Source organism: Cimex lectularius, unplaced genomic scaffold, assembly GCF_000648675.2.
Source record: "Cimex lectularius strain Harlan isolate CLEC.00 unplaced genomic scaffold, Clec_2.1 scaffold34, whole genome shotgun sequence".
Classification (NCBI taxonomy): Eukaryota; Metazoa; Arthropoda; class Insecta; order Hemiptera; family Cimicidae; genus Cimex; species Cimex lectularius.
The window spans coordinates 2,025,739-2,048,901 of NW_019392635.1; the positions used below are offsets into that span (position 1 = coordinate 2,025,739).

At 31.8% G+C, this 23,163-nt stretch overlaps 2 protein-coding genes across 6 annotated transcripts; one reads left to right on the forward strand and one right to left on the reverse strand.

The window, feature by feature from the left end:
- Position 1: 1 nt before the first annotated feature.
- LOC106661805 lies at positions 2-18,424 on the reverse strand. Of its 4 annotated transcripts, none has more exons than XM_014385453.2 (26): positions 18,325-18,424; positions 12,346-12,471; positions 12,200-12,277; positions 11,954-12,071; positions 11,717-11,894; positions 10,314-10,385; positions 9,763-9,888; positions 7,187-7,284; positions 6,995-7,092; positions 6,770-6,910; positions 6,548-6,715; positions 6,340-6,479; positions 6,152-6,278; positions 5,965-6,084; positions 4,768-4,959; positions 4,334-4,456; positions 4,066-4,270; positions 3,822-3,978; positions 3,520-3,722; positions 3,305-3,453; positions 1,979-2,091; positions 1,533-1,728; positions 1,175-1,384; positions 944-1,116; positions 666-887; positions 2-442 (listed from the first exon to the last, which is right to left on the reverse strand). In XM_014385453.2, exons 2-26 carry the CDS (start codon positions 12,391-12,393, stop codon positions 172-174), a joined length of 3,726 nt encoding a protein of 1,241 aa, XP_014240939.1. In that variant the 5' UTR covers positions 12,394-12,471; positions 18,325-18,424; the 3' UTR covers positions 2-171. The 4 variants fall into 4 exon arrangements, with proteins under 4 accessions (XP_014240939.1, XP_014240941.1, XP_024081594.1 ...); XM_014385455.2 differs by having other exon boundaries at positions 666-884; positions 18,325-18,423; XM_024225826.1 differs by lacking the exon at positions 10,314-10,385 and having other exon boundaries at positions 18,325-18,423.
- On the forward strand, positions 17,538-23,013 carry LOC106661807 (DCN1-like protein 3). Of its 2 annotated transcripts, none has more exons than XM_014385458.2 (3): positions 17,538-17,943; positions 20,041-20,177; positions 21,673-23,013. In XM_014385458.2, the coding sequence occupies exons 2-3, from the start codon at positions 20,111-20,113 to the stop codon at positions 22,482-22,484; spliced, it is 879 nt and encodes a 292-aa protein (XP_014240944.1). In that variant the 5' UTR covers positions 17,538-17,943; positions 20,041-20,110; the 3' UTR covers positions 22,485-23,013. The 2 variants fall into 2 exon arrangements, with proteins under 2 accessions (XP_014240944.1, XP_014240943.1); XM_014385457.2 differs by lacking the exon at positions 17,538-17,943 and adding an exon at positions 18,460-18,786.
- Positions 23,014-23,163: the final 150 nt, after the last annotated feature.

Genomic DNA, 23,163 nt, shown 5'->3' on the forward strand with positions numbered 1-23,163 from the left:
ATTTTGAGATTCACTCTGTATTATATTTTAACAGTACGATGATAAAAATGTACAATGTTATTATTTGTTAATCTTGCTTGAGTAAAGAAGCCTTTGCCAACAGCTTTCTATGGTTTATTTTTTGTTGTTACTTCTAATAGCATCTATAGATACTTTTGTTATAAATTGGTATTACACAGTTGTACCATAAGCGGAGAAAACGACACGAGTCGAATCTGAATCAAGGGTGATGTCTTCTGGAGAAGCCAGATCTACTCTGACAGTAGTTGATAGTTTTTTGCTTCGATTTGTTGACCAATCTGCCCACGGTTCTCCGACATTTTGTTTGCTGCCTAACGAACCCGAACTGCTATTGGTGTTGCTTAAAGTATCAACACTATCTCCTTCCCCACCACCTCTGTACCTAGCTACAGCTCCTTCTTCTGATCCTTCTTCCAAACCCCTGAAAGTTCATTATACATTTATTTGATAAATATTCATTAAAGGTACTTTTTTATTATATAAATAAAAGTCTTCTGCTTCTCAATCTTTTTAGCTTTCTGGAAGTGTTGCATGCTTCTCTAAATAAATACACATCCTCTCACCTCACAATTAAAAAAAATAAATTATCCCTTCTCTAAAACACACATCCTCTCAACTCACAATTCAAAAAAAAATTAACTTACCTCAAAATATGTTTGCAAGAATCAGAATCTAAAGGTATTGGTGTATCTGTGTCACGATTATAGATCGTGATGGCAATATGAGCAGGATGAGGGATTGGAAGGGGTATGATGAGCTTCTCTGCATTGTATGTGTGATCTGGTCTTTTCCATGGCCTCCATAATGTCCATGCTTTTGTATTTATGGTTGTCTGTATCATGGACAATCCTGTTCCAGCATCTCTGCTGATGAAAATAAAGTTTATAGGCCCTGAACGTTCACATATAAAAAAATTTCCTACCTTGTTTTGGTGTGATGGATCGGTCTATGGCGAGGGTTGAAAGATGATACGTCAAGGAATGGGGAGTGGACCTGAATGTTAGCTCTAGGAGCATATACGGGTCCAAGCAAATCGAGACCTCCGGCTCCTCTCACAAGTTCTGTGTATCGTCCCAAATCAACCTGAGGCGAAGGCTGAAAAACAGATAGATTATTAATATAGGTTAAATAGTTGGAATCTGTTTACCTATACCTCTAGCCTAAAACTGGTATCATTCTCATCTAAAGGAGTCAAAAAATCAAGGCTGAACATATCTGAATATAAAAGGGCAGCAAGGCCAGCCCAGTCATTCAAGGTTAAAGCTTTACTTTCCCAAAATTCTTGTTCTGTCATTTTTAATCTCCAAAAAACATGAGAGGGATAAAATCTTTCTAGCATCAATGCTCCTTGTTGTATAGCAATCTATAAATAAATAAATAAATAATTAAAAATAAATAAATAAAACATTGAAACTTTCATGGTATTGACTTTTAATAAAAATTTAATAAAAAAAATCATGAGTAATCGTAAAGCTCAAAATAAATTGTAATAAACTAACAAATGACATTACCTTCAAATCGATGGTATTTAATTTTAATTTAGTTCGGAGACCTGTAGGCAAGCCAGTATGCAGATCTCTTCTTCTCTTTTCTAATTTCTCCTGGAGACTTGTCATTAGATCATGGGCTTCTCGTTCTAAGGATTTATAAGCACCAACTCTTGCTAACGTTGCAGAAAATGGTCCAAAGCAGGCTGATACAAACTGGCTGAAATTTAAATTAATTTTACTTTCAGTTAGTTAAACTACGATACTAATGAGCGAACATAGTAGATTTATTATTATTATATTTATTAGCCAGGGTAAATTCAGTGGATAGATAAAATTGACCAGTTTTAATAAATAAAATTATTATTTAATAAGCGTTTACCTACAAAAATATTTAATATACTTTCTCAGACTGTTCTATTATTTAAACATATCAAAATTTTGTCAATCGAAGAGGGTAAAAAAGTTACCTGTAGTCTTTTTGAGGTTGCATTATTTTTTGCTCCATCTGATGTTGAAAAGCTGACAGTTCATCCAATTCTAGTTTAGCTTCAAAAGCAGCAAGTGCTTGTTCAGGACGAATCTGTATAAAATAATTTTTCATTAATAATTTTCCTAGAATACAAGATCAGATTTGAAATATTTATGAATAGTGAAACTTCCTTTAACGGACACCTCTAAAAAAGCAAGCACTGAAGGGACAAATTCTGATTTTCCAGCATCTTCCGATTAGTTTCTTCGCGTTAAAATCTCTATAAAGCAGACCTCCCAATAACAGATGCCAGATGTGGACAGCTTTTTAAACTATATTCTGACTCCAAAACTCCCAAAAGCAGACAGCAGCCTCACTGTTCTCTTCCAATTTTAGAAATTTGTGTTGAATTTCTAGAGTTTTATTATGTTACTTTGTAAACATGTTTATGTACTTCTTCAGTTTGTCTTTGAATTTCAATGCGATAATATCAGATAGCCTCCCCACAAGTGTTTGATACTTAAATAAAAAAATTAATATGATTGAAATGAGGTGAAAAACTAAGTGTGCGTGACTTGGCTGCAAAGTTATTCATCGGAAAGACCCAAGCAAGTGAAATTGTAAAGAATAAAAAGTAACTTTTAAATAAATTTTACAAACAAGGAAATGACTAATCCCATAGATTTTACCCTAAAACTGGTTTGACCATAGACAAGGTTTATTTGAATGGTTTTCCCATGTTTGGGCTAAATAACATACTGCTGTCTGGGTCCCTTATCACAGAAAAGGCTTTAGCAGTTGCAAAATATTTAGGACAAATTAATTTTAGGCTATCTTCAAGTTGGCTCAACAAAGTTAGAACACACCTTCTTTTAAGACCATTAGTCGACAAGAAGCATCTGTAGATGCTAAGCTTGTGAAAATATAAAGGGACTGTGGTTTAACAGGTTGTTCAAAACTGGATTGAAAAATATTAAATAATACTGTACCAATTTTGAAACCAAAAATACTTTTAAATGCGATAAGACCGCTTAATTTTTTTAGAGCACTACCAGATAAAACTATGCAGTTAAAAAATGAAAAATTTTAAAACCCTCTGGCCATAGGAAAGGCTAAAATGCTTCGGTGATTTAAAGGTGTCAACATATTGTAATCACCATTGTGACCCATCTTGTAATATTAAACTTTTTTTTTCACTGATCCCAAAAGCGAACACATCTGTATAGCGGACAATGTTTCATTCCACAAGTGTCCATTATAAATAAGTTTCACTGTATATTACTGAGTAATAATTAGTAGTATATTACTGAGTAGTAATTTAAACCTGATAAAAATAGTTGTTGTTAAGACCAGGTCCTTCTACTCTTTTCACAATCACACTATCTGATGCAGGTATTCGTCCTCGTTTCTTGATTATTAAATGGAAGACAAAGGAATCCCAAGCTAAGCGCAAACAATATCTCAAAACTCCAACTAAACATAAAAATAATTTTTTTTTAGTACACTAACTGACGAAAAAATAATTATTTGAGCTGTTACATGAAAGAACACAGAAAGAAAGCGTTGGACACAAAATAAATGCGACAAACAAAGAAGCAATTGGTTGAAGCATCCCTTGTATCAGAACATCCCAAATGATTGCTTCAGCTATGACAAAATATTTATTTCTTTCAGAAACAGGGCTGTCCATATCCCAGAACAAGCCAAGACAGATTTGGAGAACAAGTGTTATAGCAGGCATCCTAAAAGAAAATAAATATATCAAAAATAACAATCATTGAATTATTTCACATTCTACTGAAGATGTTTCAAAACTGAAACTAAAAAGAAAACATAATTACCAGATAAAAGCAGTTGTAGCGATAGCAAAGCACAAAATAGTTGACAAAATACATAATGTTGGAAAAACCAAAACAATCCCCAGCGTACCAAAAAGCCCTTTTCCAACATAATTCCAAAATTTATTGAGCTGTCTAGTCATTCCTTTACCTATAAAACCTAAAATGATTAAACACAATTACTCACACATCCTTGGAAACTCAATATCTAACATATTTTTTATAAGCTTTATAAATGTAAATTTACCTGTATCAGGTTTTGATTCAAACTGAGTTGTTGCTTTCGATATATGCCTAGCTAAAGACCTTAACGTTGAAATCATTGTAGGCGTCGACGAACTTTGTCTTGGAAATAATGTCCCATTGACTTGAGAAAGTTCTAAATCAGGCGTGAACGGCTGAATGCACAGTAGTGCCCTTATGCCAACTGGACTGCACCAAGGGATTACCACCTGAAAAACAAATGAGTATTTATTAGTAATTCTGATGATACAAATTATCACTATATTGCTTACTCCAAAGAAAAACATGGCATTCCATGTCCAACTCCATGTTCTATGGCAATAATTTATCCATCTCCATAATGGCCATCTTGTTGTTGTCGTCCTTATTATTTCTTTCTCAACGAGAAATACAGGCTAATTGAAAAGAAGGAATTAATTATTTGCTTATTCTATTTAAGTCTTAAAACAGGTTTATGATTTATAACAGTTAACTATTCTGCAAAACTTCAGCAAAAAATAATAAATAAACTTAAATACTGAAATGTAATAATTTGATATTTAAATTAATGATTTATAGTTTGATCGTCTTATTATCCTGGCATATGTTACAAACCTACTACCAAAGAGACCAGGATGATTGGAGGTGATCAAACTGCAGATTCATTACATCATAGATTTTAATCCAATAATGTAATTGTTAATAATCTTTTATTTGAAATATGTACCTGGCTTGGATCAGACCGAGGAGTTGTAATAGAAGTTGCCGTCGAACTGAGAACTGTGGGTATGATTTCAGAATGTCCTTGAAAGCTCCTCCTCACAATCCAGTTACTCGGGAACCAAATGTGGGTACGCCACTGGAAGATACGAGTCGGCGTCTTATCATGCCTAAGCTCCTTCTTCAAGACAGGCTCTCTCTGAAATACAAATTGTTAAATTTGCTAATTAAAGAAGAAAAAGAAACAATAGATTAAATGCTGAAACATGAAACCATACATATTTGTTTAAAGTAATATATAGATGTATGATTAAAGATATAATCATACATTTTGATTCACTTTGATATATTAAAAAGCTTCCACCTACAATTGAAGGTATTTTGCTAGTGCACCAAATGACCCTTCAATTAAATTTACCTGATATTATCAAACCACCAGTGTAGGGGACACAATAGTTCTTTAAGGGCCCAAAATATGTACAGTTTATCTCTGATTGTTGATTGTTCTCATTAAAAGAACTTACTTTTGATATAATTGTATTAAAGACATTTAATACAGGTGGCCATGTTGAATTGGTAGCCATGCAAGTCTAAAACGAATTCAAAAATTTTTCCGAACTGTGGACTCAGCTATGTATAAATTAAAATAGTTTTTTAACAAGGGGTTTGTGAATAGGCTAAAACATCAATACCTCACAGAAATGCCGAACTGTATAACCATTTTAAAATCAATTTTTTGGCTGAAGTGTGAGAGAGCAGGACCTATACGATTGTAATGGTATAGAAAGAGAAAGAGCAAGAGGGAATGTAAACACAATATTTTAAAAGAATTTCTCTCTTCTTTCACTATTGTCTCAATTTAAACTTTAAGAAACCATGTCATTTAACATATTGTAATATATTGGAAAGAGGAATGCTGTTCCTACAAATCTGACACCTAATTTGAAATTTGTAAACAATTGCTAACTACTTATCTTAATCCTGAAGCTAGGTACTTTTCAGAATGAAATTGTGAAAAAAACTAACAGGTTGTGAAACAATACTTAAAAATGTTTTAGTATGTGAAATACGATGATTGAAAGTAACAAAAAAGTAACAAAACTTATAAAATAATATTGTGACCCAATAATGTACTAAAATAAATGTTTTAAAAATAAAATTATGCAAAGACACCAAACAAATGTATAAAATAGTAATAAATTACCTCTTTCATAAATGTAAGATCCCTGTTTAAAAAATAAACTGTTTGATTGAGGTGCTGATTATTACATAAAGTTAGAGCTTCTTCATGTGCACTCCATTTACATTCTTCTATAAAGGATTCCTATAAAAAAACAAAAAAAAACATACAAATTAATATTATGTTTAAAACAAACAAATAAATAATTTACTTCAGCAGAGCGAAGTCTATCTCTTAGCCAAGGCCTAATCCTAGACCTTACAGGGTGAGAACGCTCCAGAGAATTTTTAAGATTATCTTTGGTTTTTGAAAGCTTCTGTTGTACATTTTCAACAGCTCTGAAATATTAAACAGTATTAAATTTAAGTTTATGAATAACTATTAATACAATTTACTTACCTATGCATTAAAACAACGGCTTGAGCTTGTTCTATTAAAAGTTGAGGAATACCATTACCTAATTCTTTTAATTCGGCATTTGTAAGAATGCTTGTATAAACTCTTTCTAAATATTCTTTCATCACAGCTTCATTTACTTCCTGTGCGAATTAAGGTGGAGAATTCAGTGTAATGAAATTATTTTTAAAATGCATAAAATTGAACAAACCCTTTCAATTTCTTCATCGGGTCGTTTTTGTTGTCTTAATTCAGATATAAGTCTTTCTCTAAAATGTAAAAACCAGCCTCTCGTTTCCCTTTCGAGTATATTAATTAAAATTGGCAGTGCTTTACGCATAATATCTTTGCTGAAGAGTCTCAAATCTACCTCACACCCCTATAAATATATTTAAATAAGTTAAATATACACACATCATTTGATTTTAATTACCTTGGGTGTGTAAAATAAATAAGGAATTGGAACGGGAGGATTGGATGCTTCTCTTTCAATCTCAAATTTTTCAGTAGCAGCCCTTCGGAGCTGACGGCGAACAAATAAACACAAAACTTCCAAAGAATCTTCATATTCCATCTTTGATTTAAAAAAAAAAGAGAAAAAATGTATATAACATATCTGTTTACAAAAAATGCCAATAAAGATAAATAAAACACTCACCCTACAGACCAATTCAGCAACAAGGTACCTGCTTCTTTCCTCTCTTAATTTACTATCAAGATTGTGTGCCTGTACGCTAGGTACGCCCAATATTATATCTTAACAAAATATTAAATGGCAATAATTTTATAATTATTGTTCTGAATAAACTAAAATTAAATATAGTTAATTAAAATTAAAGTAAAAAATTACCCAATAATTTAATAAATCCAGTAACTAAAGATGTTAAAGCTTGATTCACGCTAAAAAAATGTGATACCAGTCTTGCTTTTGCTGTAACTATAATGAATCTGGAAAAAAACAAAAAAATCATAAAAATGACATTCCATAATTTTTTTATATTTCATATTGAAATAAGTCTTGCATTCTGGCCTTTATATAATCCATAAAATCCCATTGGATAACTTTGACTGAAGTAATGAAAAAATGCTTATAGTTGTTATTAGGAATCAGTTCAGCACCATTATCATTTTATGCACCATGATCAATATAAGCTTACTAACAGATTAGTCACCAATAGTTTTTAGTTCTAACAAAGTATTATAAATACAAATAAAAAGTATAAATTTTAGTTTTTACTTTTGTACAAATCTTAGCTAAGCTCAATGAAAATTGATACCTTTGATTTATTTGTACTTGTTGTGGCATATGTAAATAACAACATACATTTTTGTACAAAACTTATTAATAATTCTTAATTAAAAAGTAGAAAATGTGTTTAAATTAAAGATTGTAGCCTTAGAAGAAAGCAAGCTCCCTACAAAGCCCTTGTCACATTAGTTGCACAGATATTTTTCATTGCCAGCAGACAGTTTTCTTGCTAAATTGTTTACTTTTGTTTGATTTTTTTTCTCTGTTGATACATAAAACACCATTTATTATTGAGTATTTCATTTAAAAAATTTCAAAATCTGTAAATTATTCAGAAATCATGAGATGTGGTCTAGTGTGATGTAGGTTTCAGAAAAACATTTTCTTTATCGTGCCAACGTTTCGATCTTTATTGAGATCATTTTCAGGGCTCAAAGTGTTTGTCTTCTGTGTAATTGTGCCATTCTTGCGGGTCGTGTTGAAAGTGCGCATCTCACAATTCTGAATAATTATCGATTAACTGTCACTAATCACCACACAAAAATCTGTAAATTTAACACATTTTCACTTATTAGTCCAATGTTACTACATATTTGATTAGTGAATAACAATTAGATTAAATTTCTTAAAGAGTATATAACTACCAAGTTTTGGTGACTACATTGCTCCACAAAAAAGTAACATACTTTGAAATTTTAATTTCTTTTTTGATTTGACAAGGTTTTGGCCTTATTTGTTGTTTTACTACTTTAAAAATGATTTAATAATTGTGCTACAGCCCATACAACTTAGCAGGAAAGGATTATTTGGAGATGGTTCAATTATGGTATGGAATAGCATTTATTTGGAAGCTAAAACGGAATTACATGTTTTTTAATAGGCCATCACTTAATGCAGAAATATTTTTTGACTGATATTTTTGAGGAATATGTGGTGCCCTTTGCTCCTGTTATTGCAAGCAATTCTTGTTTATTTAAGAAAAAATAAATGAATGATCATACTGCATTTATACAACTAAATACAATTAAATGCAATATGTCTCCATCAGTGTTGTGCAATACATTTGGGATGTCAATATTTGCACTCTAAAATGGCCTGCCCATAGTCCTGATTTGAACTCCATTGAGAAATTTTGGACAAGCTTAGATGTTGAGTAAAATGAAGACATAACCCTCCTACAGCCTTATCTGGGCTGAAATTTACAGTACTTGAGATTTGAAATCATTCAAGACGATTGTCCAAGGTTTAACATGTTTCTAAACCCTTCCCCATACATGAACATCGTTGCAGAACAATGCACCTCTTCAAGAAAAATCCTGCTTTCAGAGTGTGTTGTAAAGTGTTGGGGATTTTTGGAATCAAATCAGTGTTACAGGCCTTTACCATTAGTATCACTTTGTCAATGTTACTGTGAAGACCATTTTTCGATTTGAACTTTTGTAAATTTTTTATTATTTTTTGGGAATTAAATTTTTTTCAATATTTCCATAATCTTTACAAATCAGAACCATAAAGAATGTGTTATGGCTTAATTATGAGCATGCTAAGAAGATCAGAGTGTGTAATAATAGTAAGAGGAGGTAGCACATCCTATTAATTATTTTTAAGTTTCTTTTATAATGTTATATCTTCAAAATCTTAACAAAAGTGATTTTTAAATTTTTTTTTTTAATTTTTTTTTCAAGACATATTTTTATTTTCACACTAACTAAATCTTTTAACAAATACCTGAACCTTAAAAATATAGGTAGTAATAATGTTATTGAAAAAACAAGTACATAATAAATATCAGCATTTTAAAGTGTGCCCTTTTTGTGTCAAGCAGTGTAGTTATGTTTGTGGTTATTCTTAACAAATTTATAAAAAGGCAAAACTGATAAATATCCAATTAACCATTGCCCCACTGAAGATGGAAAAATGATAAAACATTTGTTGGTTCATCACCTTGCATAAAATTGTAATTGTTGCAGTTTTACACAAATGTTTACTAATCTAGAATAAATATACAAGTTTGATTTATAGTTGGATTTAGTAAATTAATTATACTTTTTGTTGTACATTATTTATTTAGTCTAGAAATATATAGTCTGTAAATCAAAAGATTAACTATAGAGTTACACCGATTTAAATTTAGTAATAGCATGGTAAATAAAAGTTAAGTACTAGTAGTTAAATACCTCAGTGAAAGTGCTAAATCTTCCATTAAAGTGTCATGAGTATTTATGGTTCCTCTTTGTAGTAGAGCGCTCAGTCTCCACCTGTGCACTTGCCCGGGAAAATTCAAACTCGGTACTTCAAATTCCCTGAGAATAAGACCATAAATAAAATCATAAATTGATATTTTAAAATTTAAACCTGATTAATGCACATGCTTCTAAAGGCTTGATGCAGACTGACTCATTAGTTAAGAATGGCTTTTAAACTGAAATAATAATATTATAAACTAGTGGTAACATGCATTAATCAAAAACTAATAAAATTTGGAGTGTGAAGTCATCAATGCATTCATATTTTCTTGAAATTAAAAACAAATAAAATAAAATTTTAGTAATCTACAATATTAAGAGACTTGTGGCATGATTTCTTATGGATGACAGTGCAATGGAGAAGCCAGCAAGCAGTTAAACGTGAATAATTTTGATTTAAGGTGGGGTATTTTTGTAATTATAGTAAAAAATTGATATCCTCTGTTTTAATTGTTTCTTTTTGATTCTGTTTATCAACATACCCACATTGCTTGATGGATTCTAGCTGTATACTATCGAGTCTCTTCTGTTTCCCATGGCTGTCCTTATGCAAGCTGAACAATACACATACACTGCCTAACTGCCAGTTATTTCACATAAAATAATAATATATGTCCATGCATTAACTTAACCTTTGTACTTTTTTTTCTAACAATCAGTTTTCTAAAAACTGTCTCCTTTCATGTAAAATATAAATTACATTATCGTTATAAAATTTTAAGACTGTAAGTGTATATATGTAGTAAAATTGGGTAGTACCATAGAAATATATTAGTTAGGCAGTTTGGCAGATCTGAGACTACGAAATTGTATTAGTGTGCACAACTTTTTTTTTCTTTTTTTTTTTCATTAGTCACTCCAAGTGAAATGTATTTTTGATAAGCAGAAATTTTCACAGCTTCAATCCCTGTTTTAATGGTTAGTATGCATAATTAACGTTGAAAATTAATTAATTACATGCATATGTAGATTGTTAAATGCACACAAAAAAAATTAACTATAATTACATTGCAAAACTACAAACAAACAGAATTACTGCCTTTGTATTAGTGAATTAGTGAAGTAACATTTATGAATTTTATTAAGTTATATAAATTTTTCTAATTAAACAATGAGTATCCCTTGATAATATTTTTTAATTGACCAAAAATATTGTAAAAAAAATTAAAAGTTACCGAATTGTTCAGAGTTATTAATCTATAAAATTAGAGATAATTTTTTTTTTAATCAGTTGAATTAGTCAAATTCAATTAACGTTAAACGTGGTTTTGATTTTTCTATATCAAAATATATAACTTAAAATGCCAAAGTATTATTATAAACTTTATAATGTTAAGGCATCCAATGACTTTCATGCAATGGCAGGCAAAATAGTTTAAACCCATCTTGAATTTAATCTTTATAAAAGTGACAAAATCTTCAAAATTTATGATAGAAGAGAAAATATTTTTTGTCAAATGATTAAGAAATTCTGTCTAACCATTTTTACTTATGTATATTTAATTGTCATCAAATTGTAAAGATATTCTATAACTTAACATGTTAACAAATGAATTTTTTCATAAATGTTACAAGAAATTGAATGTCGGAACATATTTAGTGTTCATAATTCTATTTGTAACCTATCATTCATAAAATTCATTCAGAACAATTTGGGAATCACCAATTGCCTAGAATTAAAATTCTATGTATGTCTTGGTATTAACATTATTGTAAGTTTAGAAGACATGTCACAAAAGAAAACAAAATCCCAAAATGTTCCTCAACCATTGGAAAAAAACTGTTGAAAATAAACCATGACAGAGCACTAATTTCTTTCATTTTGAAGCAAGTGGAATCAAATAAGTTTAAACTTAAAATTACACTTTTGCATCATAAGGCTTACCCTCTTTCACGCAGTGCCTCTAATTGTTTTGCAGTGAGTCTCCTGGGTTCCCCTGAAGTATCTATAGCAACTGCGTCCAACTCGTCGAACGACGGGGTTACGAAGAGGTCTCTTAATGTTGACGGTCGTGAACCACATCTTCTCCCCAATGAGCTAGTGCCCTCACCTACGTTGCCACCTAATACCATTAATAGTTAATTAAATGAATAAAGGTTATTTATCTGATTCTAACATTACCTGTAATATATGGAATATCAGCAGATGACGACAATGCCGCAGAATTTTCCACTGCATTAACAGGTAAAGGCAGTACAATAGGGAAGGTCTTCCAATGATAGAGGAACTGTTCCCCAATCTTCAAATAAATAAAACAAACAGATCAATTTCACATAAACACCTATTTTGTCTATTTTAAGCGTCATATTAATTTATTTAAACAAAGAAAAACATAAATTGTAATAATATTATCAACAAAAATATTACCTGTTTGATGTTATGAACAAGTTGCACAATTTCATCTGGCGCTCCTTTTAATTGAACATCAAATTGTATTGGTTCTCTCTGTTGGAAATAATATAATTTTAGTACTGAATAATTGTTAAATTATTTATTTATTTATTTTTAATTACTTCAGGAAGTGGTGTATCATATGGACATGGGGCAGGACGAGTCGTCATCGCTAGCCCCAGGGAGTTGGGTCAGCTTGTTTTTAATCTTCCAACTTCATCATATACCATTGTGCTAATTGCATCAATCTAAGCAGAAAAAAGTCAAATGCTATAAGTAAATAATTTAACAATGGAAAAATTAAGTTTATACAGTATAAAATAATAATAATAATCAATAAAATAAATATGCATAAAGTTATGGTGAGATTAATATTCACCTATGGTATCTTGACAAACTAAATTAAAAATATCACCAAACAAAAAGAACTTGTAAATACAGAGGTTCAGATGTGGGTGTATTATGGGAACAAGAATGTCATAAAAGTTAACATGGAGAAAATTCTGGTTCTCCTTTCAACCAAATGACAATGAAGACTTCAAAGAAAACCATTTTTATGTTGAGCAAAGAAAATGGGTATATGAATTACACACATTCATATACGTATGAATTACTAAAATGGGTTTAAATGACTACATGAAAATCAAGTTCAAACAAAAACTAAGTTTAAAAGAGAGAGAGAGTATGTTGGAAAATTCCCTTTTCCATCAATGAGAGTACAATCAGTTGATTCAGAAATGTATGTAACTAGAACACATAAAACATTTAGTGAAATTCAACTAATATAAATAGACAGATAATACAGATACACAATTATTACTGTATTATTTATTTTTTAAGCTGAAGTTTATACTCTCCATTCAATTTTAAATCACTATTAAAAAAAACACTTTCTTTTATGCTCAACAATTTTCCAAAGGATATTTTATGTGGACTTATTATGAGCTAAAATTGAAATTATTCGAACAATATAAATTAAAATGTCACTACATTTAATTTATTAACATTTAATATGTATATAAAATAAATAACTGGCTGCTGAGAAGATGTTTAAAACCTTTATCATAACCCCATTATATTTTGAGATCTAATTGACCAAATAACATTTTTCAATTAATTAATCTTTTTATGTAAGGTGTTGGTTGAAATGAAAGCTTTATTATAACTATGAATTTATTGTAATCTCATATAAAATATTTTTTAAATTTGTTAGGGTGACCCCTCACCCATAACACCCAACGGATAGTTGGACATTAAGTCCTCCTGTAAGGCAGGGCTATTACTATATTTTAACTTGCTACTTTATGAACACTTGGCAAAAAAAGGTTAACATAATCTCGGCAATAGAAATGAACAAAAAAGTGACAACTATTGAAATTATTCATTTTATAATTCCACCTAATTATTTTTGATCATGGAAATAAAACTCATAGACTGTTAATTGCCATCTGGAGGCCAGCTGCTTATTCCCTGACATTGCCACTCCCATTTTGTTAAATTTTTTTGGTAAAGTGGACTTTTTGGAAAAAATACCTCTACCTATTTGTTTTGTATTCTCATGTTTGAAATATTTCTCTTAATGGAATATGCCATTGCTAATAGTAGATGATGATTCCACACATTTTGTACAGTTTTTCCTTTATTTGAGAAATGTGCAGAGGTTGTTTAGTTGAAACATAACTTTCTCCCTGTTCACAAAAACTGAGTGTTGTAAATGTACTTTTAGACATAGGTAATGATATTTTCTTATAAAGTTCAAGACTTGGAGATTGAAGAAAGGACTGGCATGCTTCCAGATGAATTTTAGCACATCTGGAACTCTCTACAAACCCTTTTCACATATACAACAGTGACTGCTTACTAAAAAATTAAAACAAATCTAGCCTAAAAACACCCTGTTTAATTAATATCAAAATTGTATTAATGAAAAAAATTTATATTTTATTCGAGGCATAGGACCAATTAAATACACTCTACAATATTTGTCACAACAAATTTGCTCACTTTGTTTAGCTCAGCTGTAATTTTTAAAAAACAGTAAAATAATTTCGGAATTGGTCAAATCACAGATCCCCCTTCCCCCCAAATGTCAATAAGTCTTCGATGGCTACTTTTTTTGTACTTAAATTATATTGTTTAGCAGCTAATTATATTGTTAGTAAAAAAATAGATACTTGTTCAACCACTTGAGAATCCGACAATTCATCAAACAGATCAAATAGAACTGAAAACGTAGGTTCTAGTTGTAAAGACCCGGATGGTTCACATTTGAAATGAATTATTCAAAACAGGCAATTTTCACATCATTAATTTAGAACAAAGAGGTCAGCAATGGAGCAAAAGATGTTGTATACAAGGCCCAATTGTACAGTTTGCGCTGTGAAAGAATAAAGACACTTATTTTGAATGCCATGCAAAGTAAATGAATTCATCAATCAACAATTAAGAGCAAGTTGACTGAAAATGTCAAATGTCAAGACACAAAGGTCCAACTGTACATTTTAAGCTACTGTAAGCTGAATGAAAATTGATAATAATAATCCATATAATATGAGACCCATATTAAATTGGTCACAAATAAAATTTAAAAAAATAAAAATATGCTTTCTCAACATCATCCAAAAGCAAAGATATTGTCAATCAATGACAATGAGGCTGAAAATGACATTAAATTTCAAAAATTCGTCAAAATTAACTGAAAATTGTGAAGACTCGGATGGCTGAAGTTTGAAAAAATGTTTTGAAACAGGCCATGGAATTTCAAATAAGCTGTACATTTAAGTTATGAAATACTTGAGATACTAGGAAGATTTTTTAGTAATGTTTTTGAGACCACGCCTCTCTTATCTTAATAATTTTCTAAACTAGTTGATTCAAACCATTCAACAAGACTACTTACTACCACAGCATGAAACAAACATACCCTGACAGGCAAAAAATTCCATCCAATTGATTTGTTCATTTTCCCAATAAAAGAAAATTCTGCCCTTATTTGTCTCATTGTTTTACCAATAATATCTGTTTATGCCATGTTTTAAATTGGGAATATTAATTAGAGGTAAACACACTTAATCCTTATAGGGTTTTTCAATGTTTACTTTTATGATATTTAAAATGTTTATTCAGACTCATTTGAATTCTGAAGCAATAAACTGTTTTAACTTTGTTTTCCTAATTTCAATTTTTCAACTTAAAAATGCCCCTTAGTACTGAGGATGTGGTGTGGCACTTATTGATGATGGATGTTCCATAAAGTATGCAGCTATTGCCATTGGAGTTCCCTATGAAACCGTGTGAGACACTGTTAGACATTTTCAAGAAACTGGGTTCTACCATAGAAGTCCCGGTTCTGGATGCCCTAGGGCAACAGAATCACAGGATGACCATTTTGAGAGTTTTGCGAAACCAGCACCTTACTGATGTTCAAGCGATTCATCAGCTCCAGGAAGTTCGAGGTGTCCAAATTTCAGAACGCTCTGCTCAAAGAAAATTAAATCAGTATGGCCTGATGGCTTTTCGCCCTGTAAGAAGAATACAACCCTGTGTATGGCTCGCATTTGCTCGAGAATACAGCCATTGGTTTTTGGACAATTGGTCTGCTGTACTTTATACAGAGGAGTATAGATTTGCTCTACAATCTCCAAATGGGTATAAATGAGTGTGGAAAAGGCAAAATGAAAGCTGTAATTTTTCCCAGAGCCAACCTTTTCAACATGGCTCAGTGATTGTGTAGGTGGGAATTTCAATGGAGAGCAGCATAGAGTTGGTTGTTGTTCGTGGAGGGTCGTAGATGGCCAGTCGTTATCTGGATAAAATTTTGGAACAGCATGCATTGCCTATCCTCGATGAAATCATCGACAATACTATTCTAATGCTTGTGCACATATCACTTGCATAGTACAAATGTAAATGATCTTAGCCTGGCCAGACATGAACCACATCGAATGGGATAACCTCAAAAGACGAATAAGAGCACGTCCATCACTTCTTAATGCACTACATGATCTTGAAAGGACTCTTCTTCACTGAAGAATGGACTAACCTCCAGCAAAGAGAAATTTCCAGTCTGGTAGAAAGTATGCCGTCTCTGAGATTTAATTAAGGTAAAAAGAGGAAATACGCAATATTGAAATGTTGATTAAAAATCTAAGGGTGGAATTTTTTGCCTGTCAGTGTACAAACAAGGAAAAAAGGGTAAAAAACAAGTAAATAAAAATACTTGTTCTTACTGTCATCCTAAGTAAATGAATTTGTCAAATAGAATAAAAAAGTCAGGATACAAGGGCTAACTGTACATTTTAAATTACAATAAGCTGAATAAAAATGGACAATAATAACTTGTATTACATTGGTTTCAAATTAAAAATAAAAATAAAAACAAAAATACACTTGTTCAACACCATTTTCAGTCAACGAATTTGTCAATAAATGGCTGAAAATGACCTAACAATTTGCAAAATCAGCTGAAATAGAACTGAAACTTATGACATTTGAAATAATGTTTTGGAACTGACAATCTACAAATTACAAAAAGTATAATAATTTGACACAAAAGGGTCATCGAATGTTAAAAAGGATGTACATTTATGATGTGAATTACAAGAGATACTACGAAGTAGGCTTGTTAAACGTTTTTAACAACCAGTTTTTTAGGAATGTTTTTGATACCACAGCTGTCTCATCGTAATATTTTTTTTTTTTCAAAGAAGTTGTTTCAAACGTGTTTTTCAACAAGCCTACATACCATCAAAGTATAAATCACACACACAAACAATGAAAAAAGGGTGTAAAGATGTAATTGTTCTTAATGACATCTTGTGCCAATGAATTTGTCAAATAGACTAAAAATATCAAATGTCAAGACACAAAGGCCAACTGTACATTTTCGGCTACACTATGCTGAACTAAAATGAGAACAATACTAAATTGGCATCAAATAAAATAAAAATTTACTTGTTCATTGTAAGTCAATTAATTTGTGGATCAATGGGAGAAAATGACCTAACAATTCAGGCCAAAATGGAACTGAAAATTCGTAACTTTTGAAATAATGATTTGGAACTGGCAATCTTCAGATTATAAAAAGTCTAATAATTCGACACAAAGGGGTCATGGAACTATCACATCTTTTAATATTTTTTTCAACTAGTTGTTCCAAATTGTTCAGCAAGTCTACCTACTATTGCAGCATGAATCAAACACATAAGTAAATAAATATGCTGGTTCTTAAGGTCATCAATTAGACTAAAAATACCAAATATGAAAACACAAAGGCTTAACTGTATATTTTACAGGACAGTAATGTGATTAAGAATTGTCAGTTATGCTTTAATTCAAACAAATTAAATCGAATTTGGGACTCAAAACTAAACGCCTTGTGAAATGTTAAAAATACACTTTTCAATGTCATCCAAAGTCAAAGAAATCGCCAATCAAAGGATGAAAACGACTTTAAAATCCGGAAAAAACAGCCCAAGTGATAATGAAAAACTTGTTCAAATAGGGAAAACATTCGAGGTCGGAGAAATTTCCTAAAGCTCGAAATCAACATTTCGAAACTGGGGATTTTCAGAGTTCGCAACGAATCCCACCAATTGGGCGACGATGGAAAGTCGACTGCCAAGAACGGAAAAAAGTCAGTTGACTATGTTTTAATCCTTACATCTTATATTCAAAACACGAGTTTTAAGGCGATTATGGAAACCCGTCTAATTAACAAGGTAAATGGATTGAATTTGTATTTCTGAGTTTGAGTGTGTTTCAACTGACGTTTAGATTCCGTTCGTCCGTCTCGGAAAATGGACTTAAAACCGGTCGTTTGTAAGGAAAATGTGTAAAGTTCGAAAAGCGACTCGGGGCCTACCCATCGCGAAAAGCTAAACGAATGTGCGGGCAAACAAAATCCCGACAATTATTGAACAACCCAGGCTTTACAATCGTGAAAAGGCCAGTTTATTAAATAAATTCGTTTCAAATAAGATGATAATGGCGACGAGAAGAAATAATTTGCCGAGGAGAGTTAAAAAGGTCGATTGACTCGGACGGCGTCAATCACTTCAACGAAAGAGTGTTGTAGTCAGACAAAAGATTATTGCAATTACCTTGATTTGTTTTGTCAATTTTCCCCGCTCGGTTATTCTTTGTACACAAATAATAAGTTTGATAAATATTGGTCAAATGTAAACAAGAGAGTCTCCTGATATGTAAACTGTTTGACTAGCTGAACGCGGGGAGCGCTGTCGGCGAGAACGACAACAATTAGATTAATAAAAAAAAGAGATTGGAAAGATTTACAAAAATTCTCTCCTGGATTTAGTATGAATTTGTTCACGCCTGTGGTCGCAGACGGTTGAAATAATCTCTTTGTCCCGTTCACGGCGGTCCGAGCGTCGTCAGCCTTTCTCTTTTTTTACCACACAAAAAAATATACATACAAAGTTAAAATAGTAACGATGAGTTAGTAACAAATACGACAATGGTGACAGTCCGACTGGACACTGACGATTTTTTCCAAACGACCTTTTTCACAGACGACATCTGTTGCAGTCTCAACAGCGAGGAAAGTAAGTACGTCTTTTATTTTGGCGAGTATCCCACAGTTAAAGGACCCGTGTTGTTTTTCCCTCTTGCGATTCGAAGGCGACCACTCGCCCGAGTCGAAAACGTACGATACGGTCCATTTTTGACCATTTTATATATCGAATAACCCGGATATAGTCGCTATAAATAAATACGAGTATACTACAAAGGGGAAAATTTTGTTTTAATCGCTTTTTCCTTCTAATTATGACATCTATGTTGAATCGGGGCGACCGACTCGACTGGAATATATAAACAACCACTGTCTCTAAGGAAGAGACTAAGTGTTCCAAAAAAAGGTAACACCTTCCATACTTTTACATTCTTACTAAACAAAACCACGTAGAAAATAGTACACGGTTTTCAAAACAATTTGGAACACAAATAAACCAACTCTCACTCATTAAACATTAGATTGTGCTAATACTCTTCAAATCGCCAATCCTTTGACTATTTTGGCCTCTTCCTTAATGATTTGTCTTTTATTAAATCGTTTCTTCATTCTATACCACTATAGTTAAAAGTGTGGAGTTAGCCAAAGCAATATATAAAGTCTGCCGTGGGTATGAGCAGAATGTACTAAGTTCAGCGTACAACTGTCCAGAAGGCTTTTCATAATAATGAAAGAGTCTAAAGATAACTATTCTTCATAACTGTCACCAGGGAGCTATTGCGGTTCAAGCCAAAATTGTTACTCTCAGTCTCCGGACTTAAGACTATAATTTCCTGTTGCTGTCCTGTGTTTATTTGATTAAGCTATTTGTACTTAGTACTACCTGCTCCTTCTCTTCCCAAAAATATTTGAGAAGATCATCCTAGAATGATTGACCCTACATTTCTTTCTTTCAACCTTCTTGCAAAACACCAATTTCCATGTTTCACAGAATAGTTATTCATATATCGTGAGATGCGGTCGGGTGTGATGTAGGTTTCAGAAAAACATTTTCTTTATTGTGCCAACGTTTTGATCTTTATTGAGATCATCTTCAGGGCTTAAAGTGTTTGTTTTCCGTGTAGATGTGTCATTCTTGTCTGTTGTGTTGGGCACTCTCAACACGACAGACAAGAATCTCAATAAAGATCGAAACGTTGGCATGATAATGAAAATGTTTTTCTAAAACCTACGTCACATCAGACTGCATCTCACGACCATCAAATAATCATCAAGTAATGGTCACTAATACCACACGTTCCACAGAATGTTTGTTCTGATTTTAATTTTGTTGGTGTATTTTCAGGTATCGGGAGTACAGATAGTTCGCTGCTTGCACTTCGCCTCAAAAAGTCCTAGATGAGACCTTTCGACAAATGGGAAGTTGTTTTTCCAGGGGAAAGGGCCGTTCCTCTGTGCCCAATACACTGAAAGATAAAGATGGTATTTGTTACTATTTTAATTTTAATTATTTTTGGTTAAGAAAATTTAGCCCATTTTGTACTGTTGTATAATTTAATAAATTTAGAAGTGCTATGATAAGAAAATTTGACTTGGTGAGTCATTATTCCATATTTATAACAAATTTATATATGCATGATAGCCTGGATATTCATCTGAAAATTAAAAGAATCTATTAACTGTTCAAGGTTGCCATTGATGATGTGAATAGAGATGGCCATAAAATTGCAATTAATAGATATGGCTTATCTCCAAAGTAATATATTTATTTAATTGAAAATGTATTTTTCACTAAAAGTATTCAGTATTCATTTTGTGGTTTAAAACATAACTAAAAAACAAATACTAATTTATTTACCTCAACTCTATGCATATATAATAATAATAATAATAATAAAAAGACAGATGGTAAGGGTGGATAGAGGGTTGGGAATGGCATGAGTGAGAAGTATACGGAAGTAAGATATTCTCGATAAGGCATAAATATTGTGGCTGACTGGTTTTCAAGAAAAATGATTGTGTCACAATTTTGCAAATTTGAGAGAGGCCAACTTGTGAATGGAGGGGAGAAAATGGTAATTCGTTATTGATGAGGACAGGATAGAAATGCTGTAGGAGATATCTTTCTCCTATGAGTGTCCAGCCCAGCTTTAGATTTTAAAGTGGAGAAAAAAGAAAAGAAAAAAAACTAACAAAACTCGTTGCAAGGCCTTAGGAGCATAAATGCCTGGCGAGATAGCTTGACACGAGTTACAGAATTGATCAAAGATGGCAATCTGAAGCAGCAAGTGCTGTACTGTAAGAAGTTGCGGTAAAAGTTCAGTCCTATTTACATTAGAAAGTTCTTTATATTTTGGGCAGTGTATGTGTCAAAGCTAATCTCGTTATGAAATTAATTGTACACAATTTTTTCTTTTCGAAATGAAAAATTTGTGTCACAACTTTCGGCTGCTTACAATTGGAATAAAATCTGGGAGTCGAAATGAGAAGTTTGTGGCATGGGCGATAGAAGTCACAGTAGTTCAAGTGGTAGAGCAACGGCATATTTAGCCGAAAGTCGTGGGTTCGAATCCCGCATGTGACAAAAAATTTCTATTTTGAAAAAATTGTATATAATTAATTGAGTGTTTATATAATTAGGTAGAAGCTGATAAAATAACTAAAAATTTAGAATTAATCTCATTATTATTACTGAAACCCAAATTAAATAGTTTCTTTGAGTTAAGAACATTAGCATAATAAATATTGAATTTTTGGAACTTTTATGCACAGTTTGTGTATGTGCAATAACTCAGTATTCATCGCTGCATGTTATATTATATAGCTTTAATAACTATATTTTCACTACGGTTTATTATTATCATTTTCATCTTAAATTATATTTCATATTCATACATGTGTTTATGTAGTGTTTTAAGTATTATTTACTTAAGTATTTATATATTATTAATAACATACTTTTTAATTTTTTTTATAGAAGCGGTGTTTGAAGGTGCAGAAATTCAAACAACTCTTAATGGCAACAACATAATCGAGACAGCTTTACTTAATAATTCGGCAACAACAAGTCTACATAGGGAAAGGAGTGGAAGAACATTTTACACACGCATGCCATCTGTTGGAAAGACACCAGATGTTCGCATCGGTAAATCTGTTTCAGAGACGAAAATAAACACTTTATTCGATAATTATAAAGATAGTTTAGACGATATCATATTCGCCGAAGGTATTGAAAAGCTCTGCGCAGATTTGGGTCTATCCCCCGATGAATTTAAAGTTTTGATATTTGCTTGGAAATTGGATGCCGCTCAGATGTGCAGATTTACGAGAGAAGAGTTTGTTGCAGGTTGTAGATCAATGTGTGTTGATAGTATAAGAGGAATTCAGATGAAGTTGCCTGAAATCGTTAGTCAAGTATCATCGAATCCAGATGTTTTCAAAGACCTTTACAGATTCACATTTAGATTTGGCTTAGATTCTTCAATCGGTCAGAGGATCCTCCCGACTGATATGGCTATTGTCCTTTGGAAATTAGTGTTTTCAGTGAGAGAGCCTCCTATACTCTCTCGTTGGCTAAATTTCCTCAGTTCTCATCAACACATTCGAGGGATACCAAGGGACACGTGGAATATGTTCCTCAATTTTTCTGAAGCTGTTGGTGATGATCTATCGACTTACGATGATACAGAAGCTTGGCCGAGTATCTTTGATGATTTTGTCGAATTTGAAAATGATCAAGCTAACCAAAATATAACAAGCAAAGAAAAAGACAATGATGTAATCCACTGACCTTTAACCTTGACAATAATCATTCTATTCTGTGACATAATTTTCTAACGTATATCCCAAAACTAAATTACCAGGTAAATCAAGTCTGTGAATTATGTACAAATGTATTATCATTTTCAGTCCACAAATTATTTAATTTTATTTCTATGTCTTTTAAGTTAGTAATTTGATGAAGTGTTTTTATGTGCATTTTCTACACATCCTCTCCTTTATTATAACATACAAGAGAGGGTAAATGAAGCAGCTGTCGGCAAATATTTCATTTTAGTCCTATGACCACAATTAAGTAAAACCACAGGCTTGTCATCCTGGTATTAGGCCTCAAATAAAGCATGATTATTTGTTTGTAACATCAGATGAAATAACAATTAAAAATATGTCACTTTGTATTACAATTTATTTCTAGTTTTACTTTTTTTTGTGCCAAATTTATTGTCTTCCTGTGTCATTTTATTTGTTAACACGGTTTTGGCCTATAAATGTAAAACCAGTATTAATGTACTGTAATCGAATATTAAAAAAGAATATATATATAAAAATTAAATCGGTATCTCAATCATTCTGGTGAAACCTTTGGCACTTGTCCAAAATGTAAGCTAACTTTTGTTGTTTGATGTAATATGAGAAATGACCCTTAATTGACTTGACTAACAAATGGACCAACCCAATTGACAAAGAA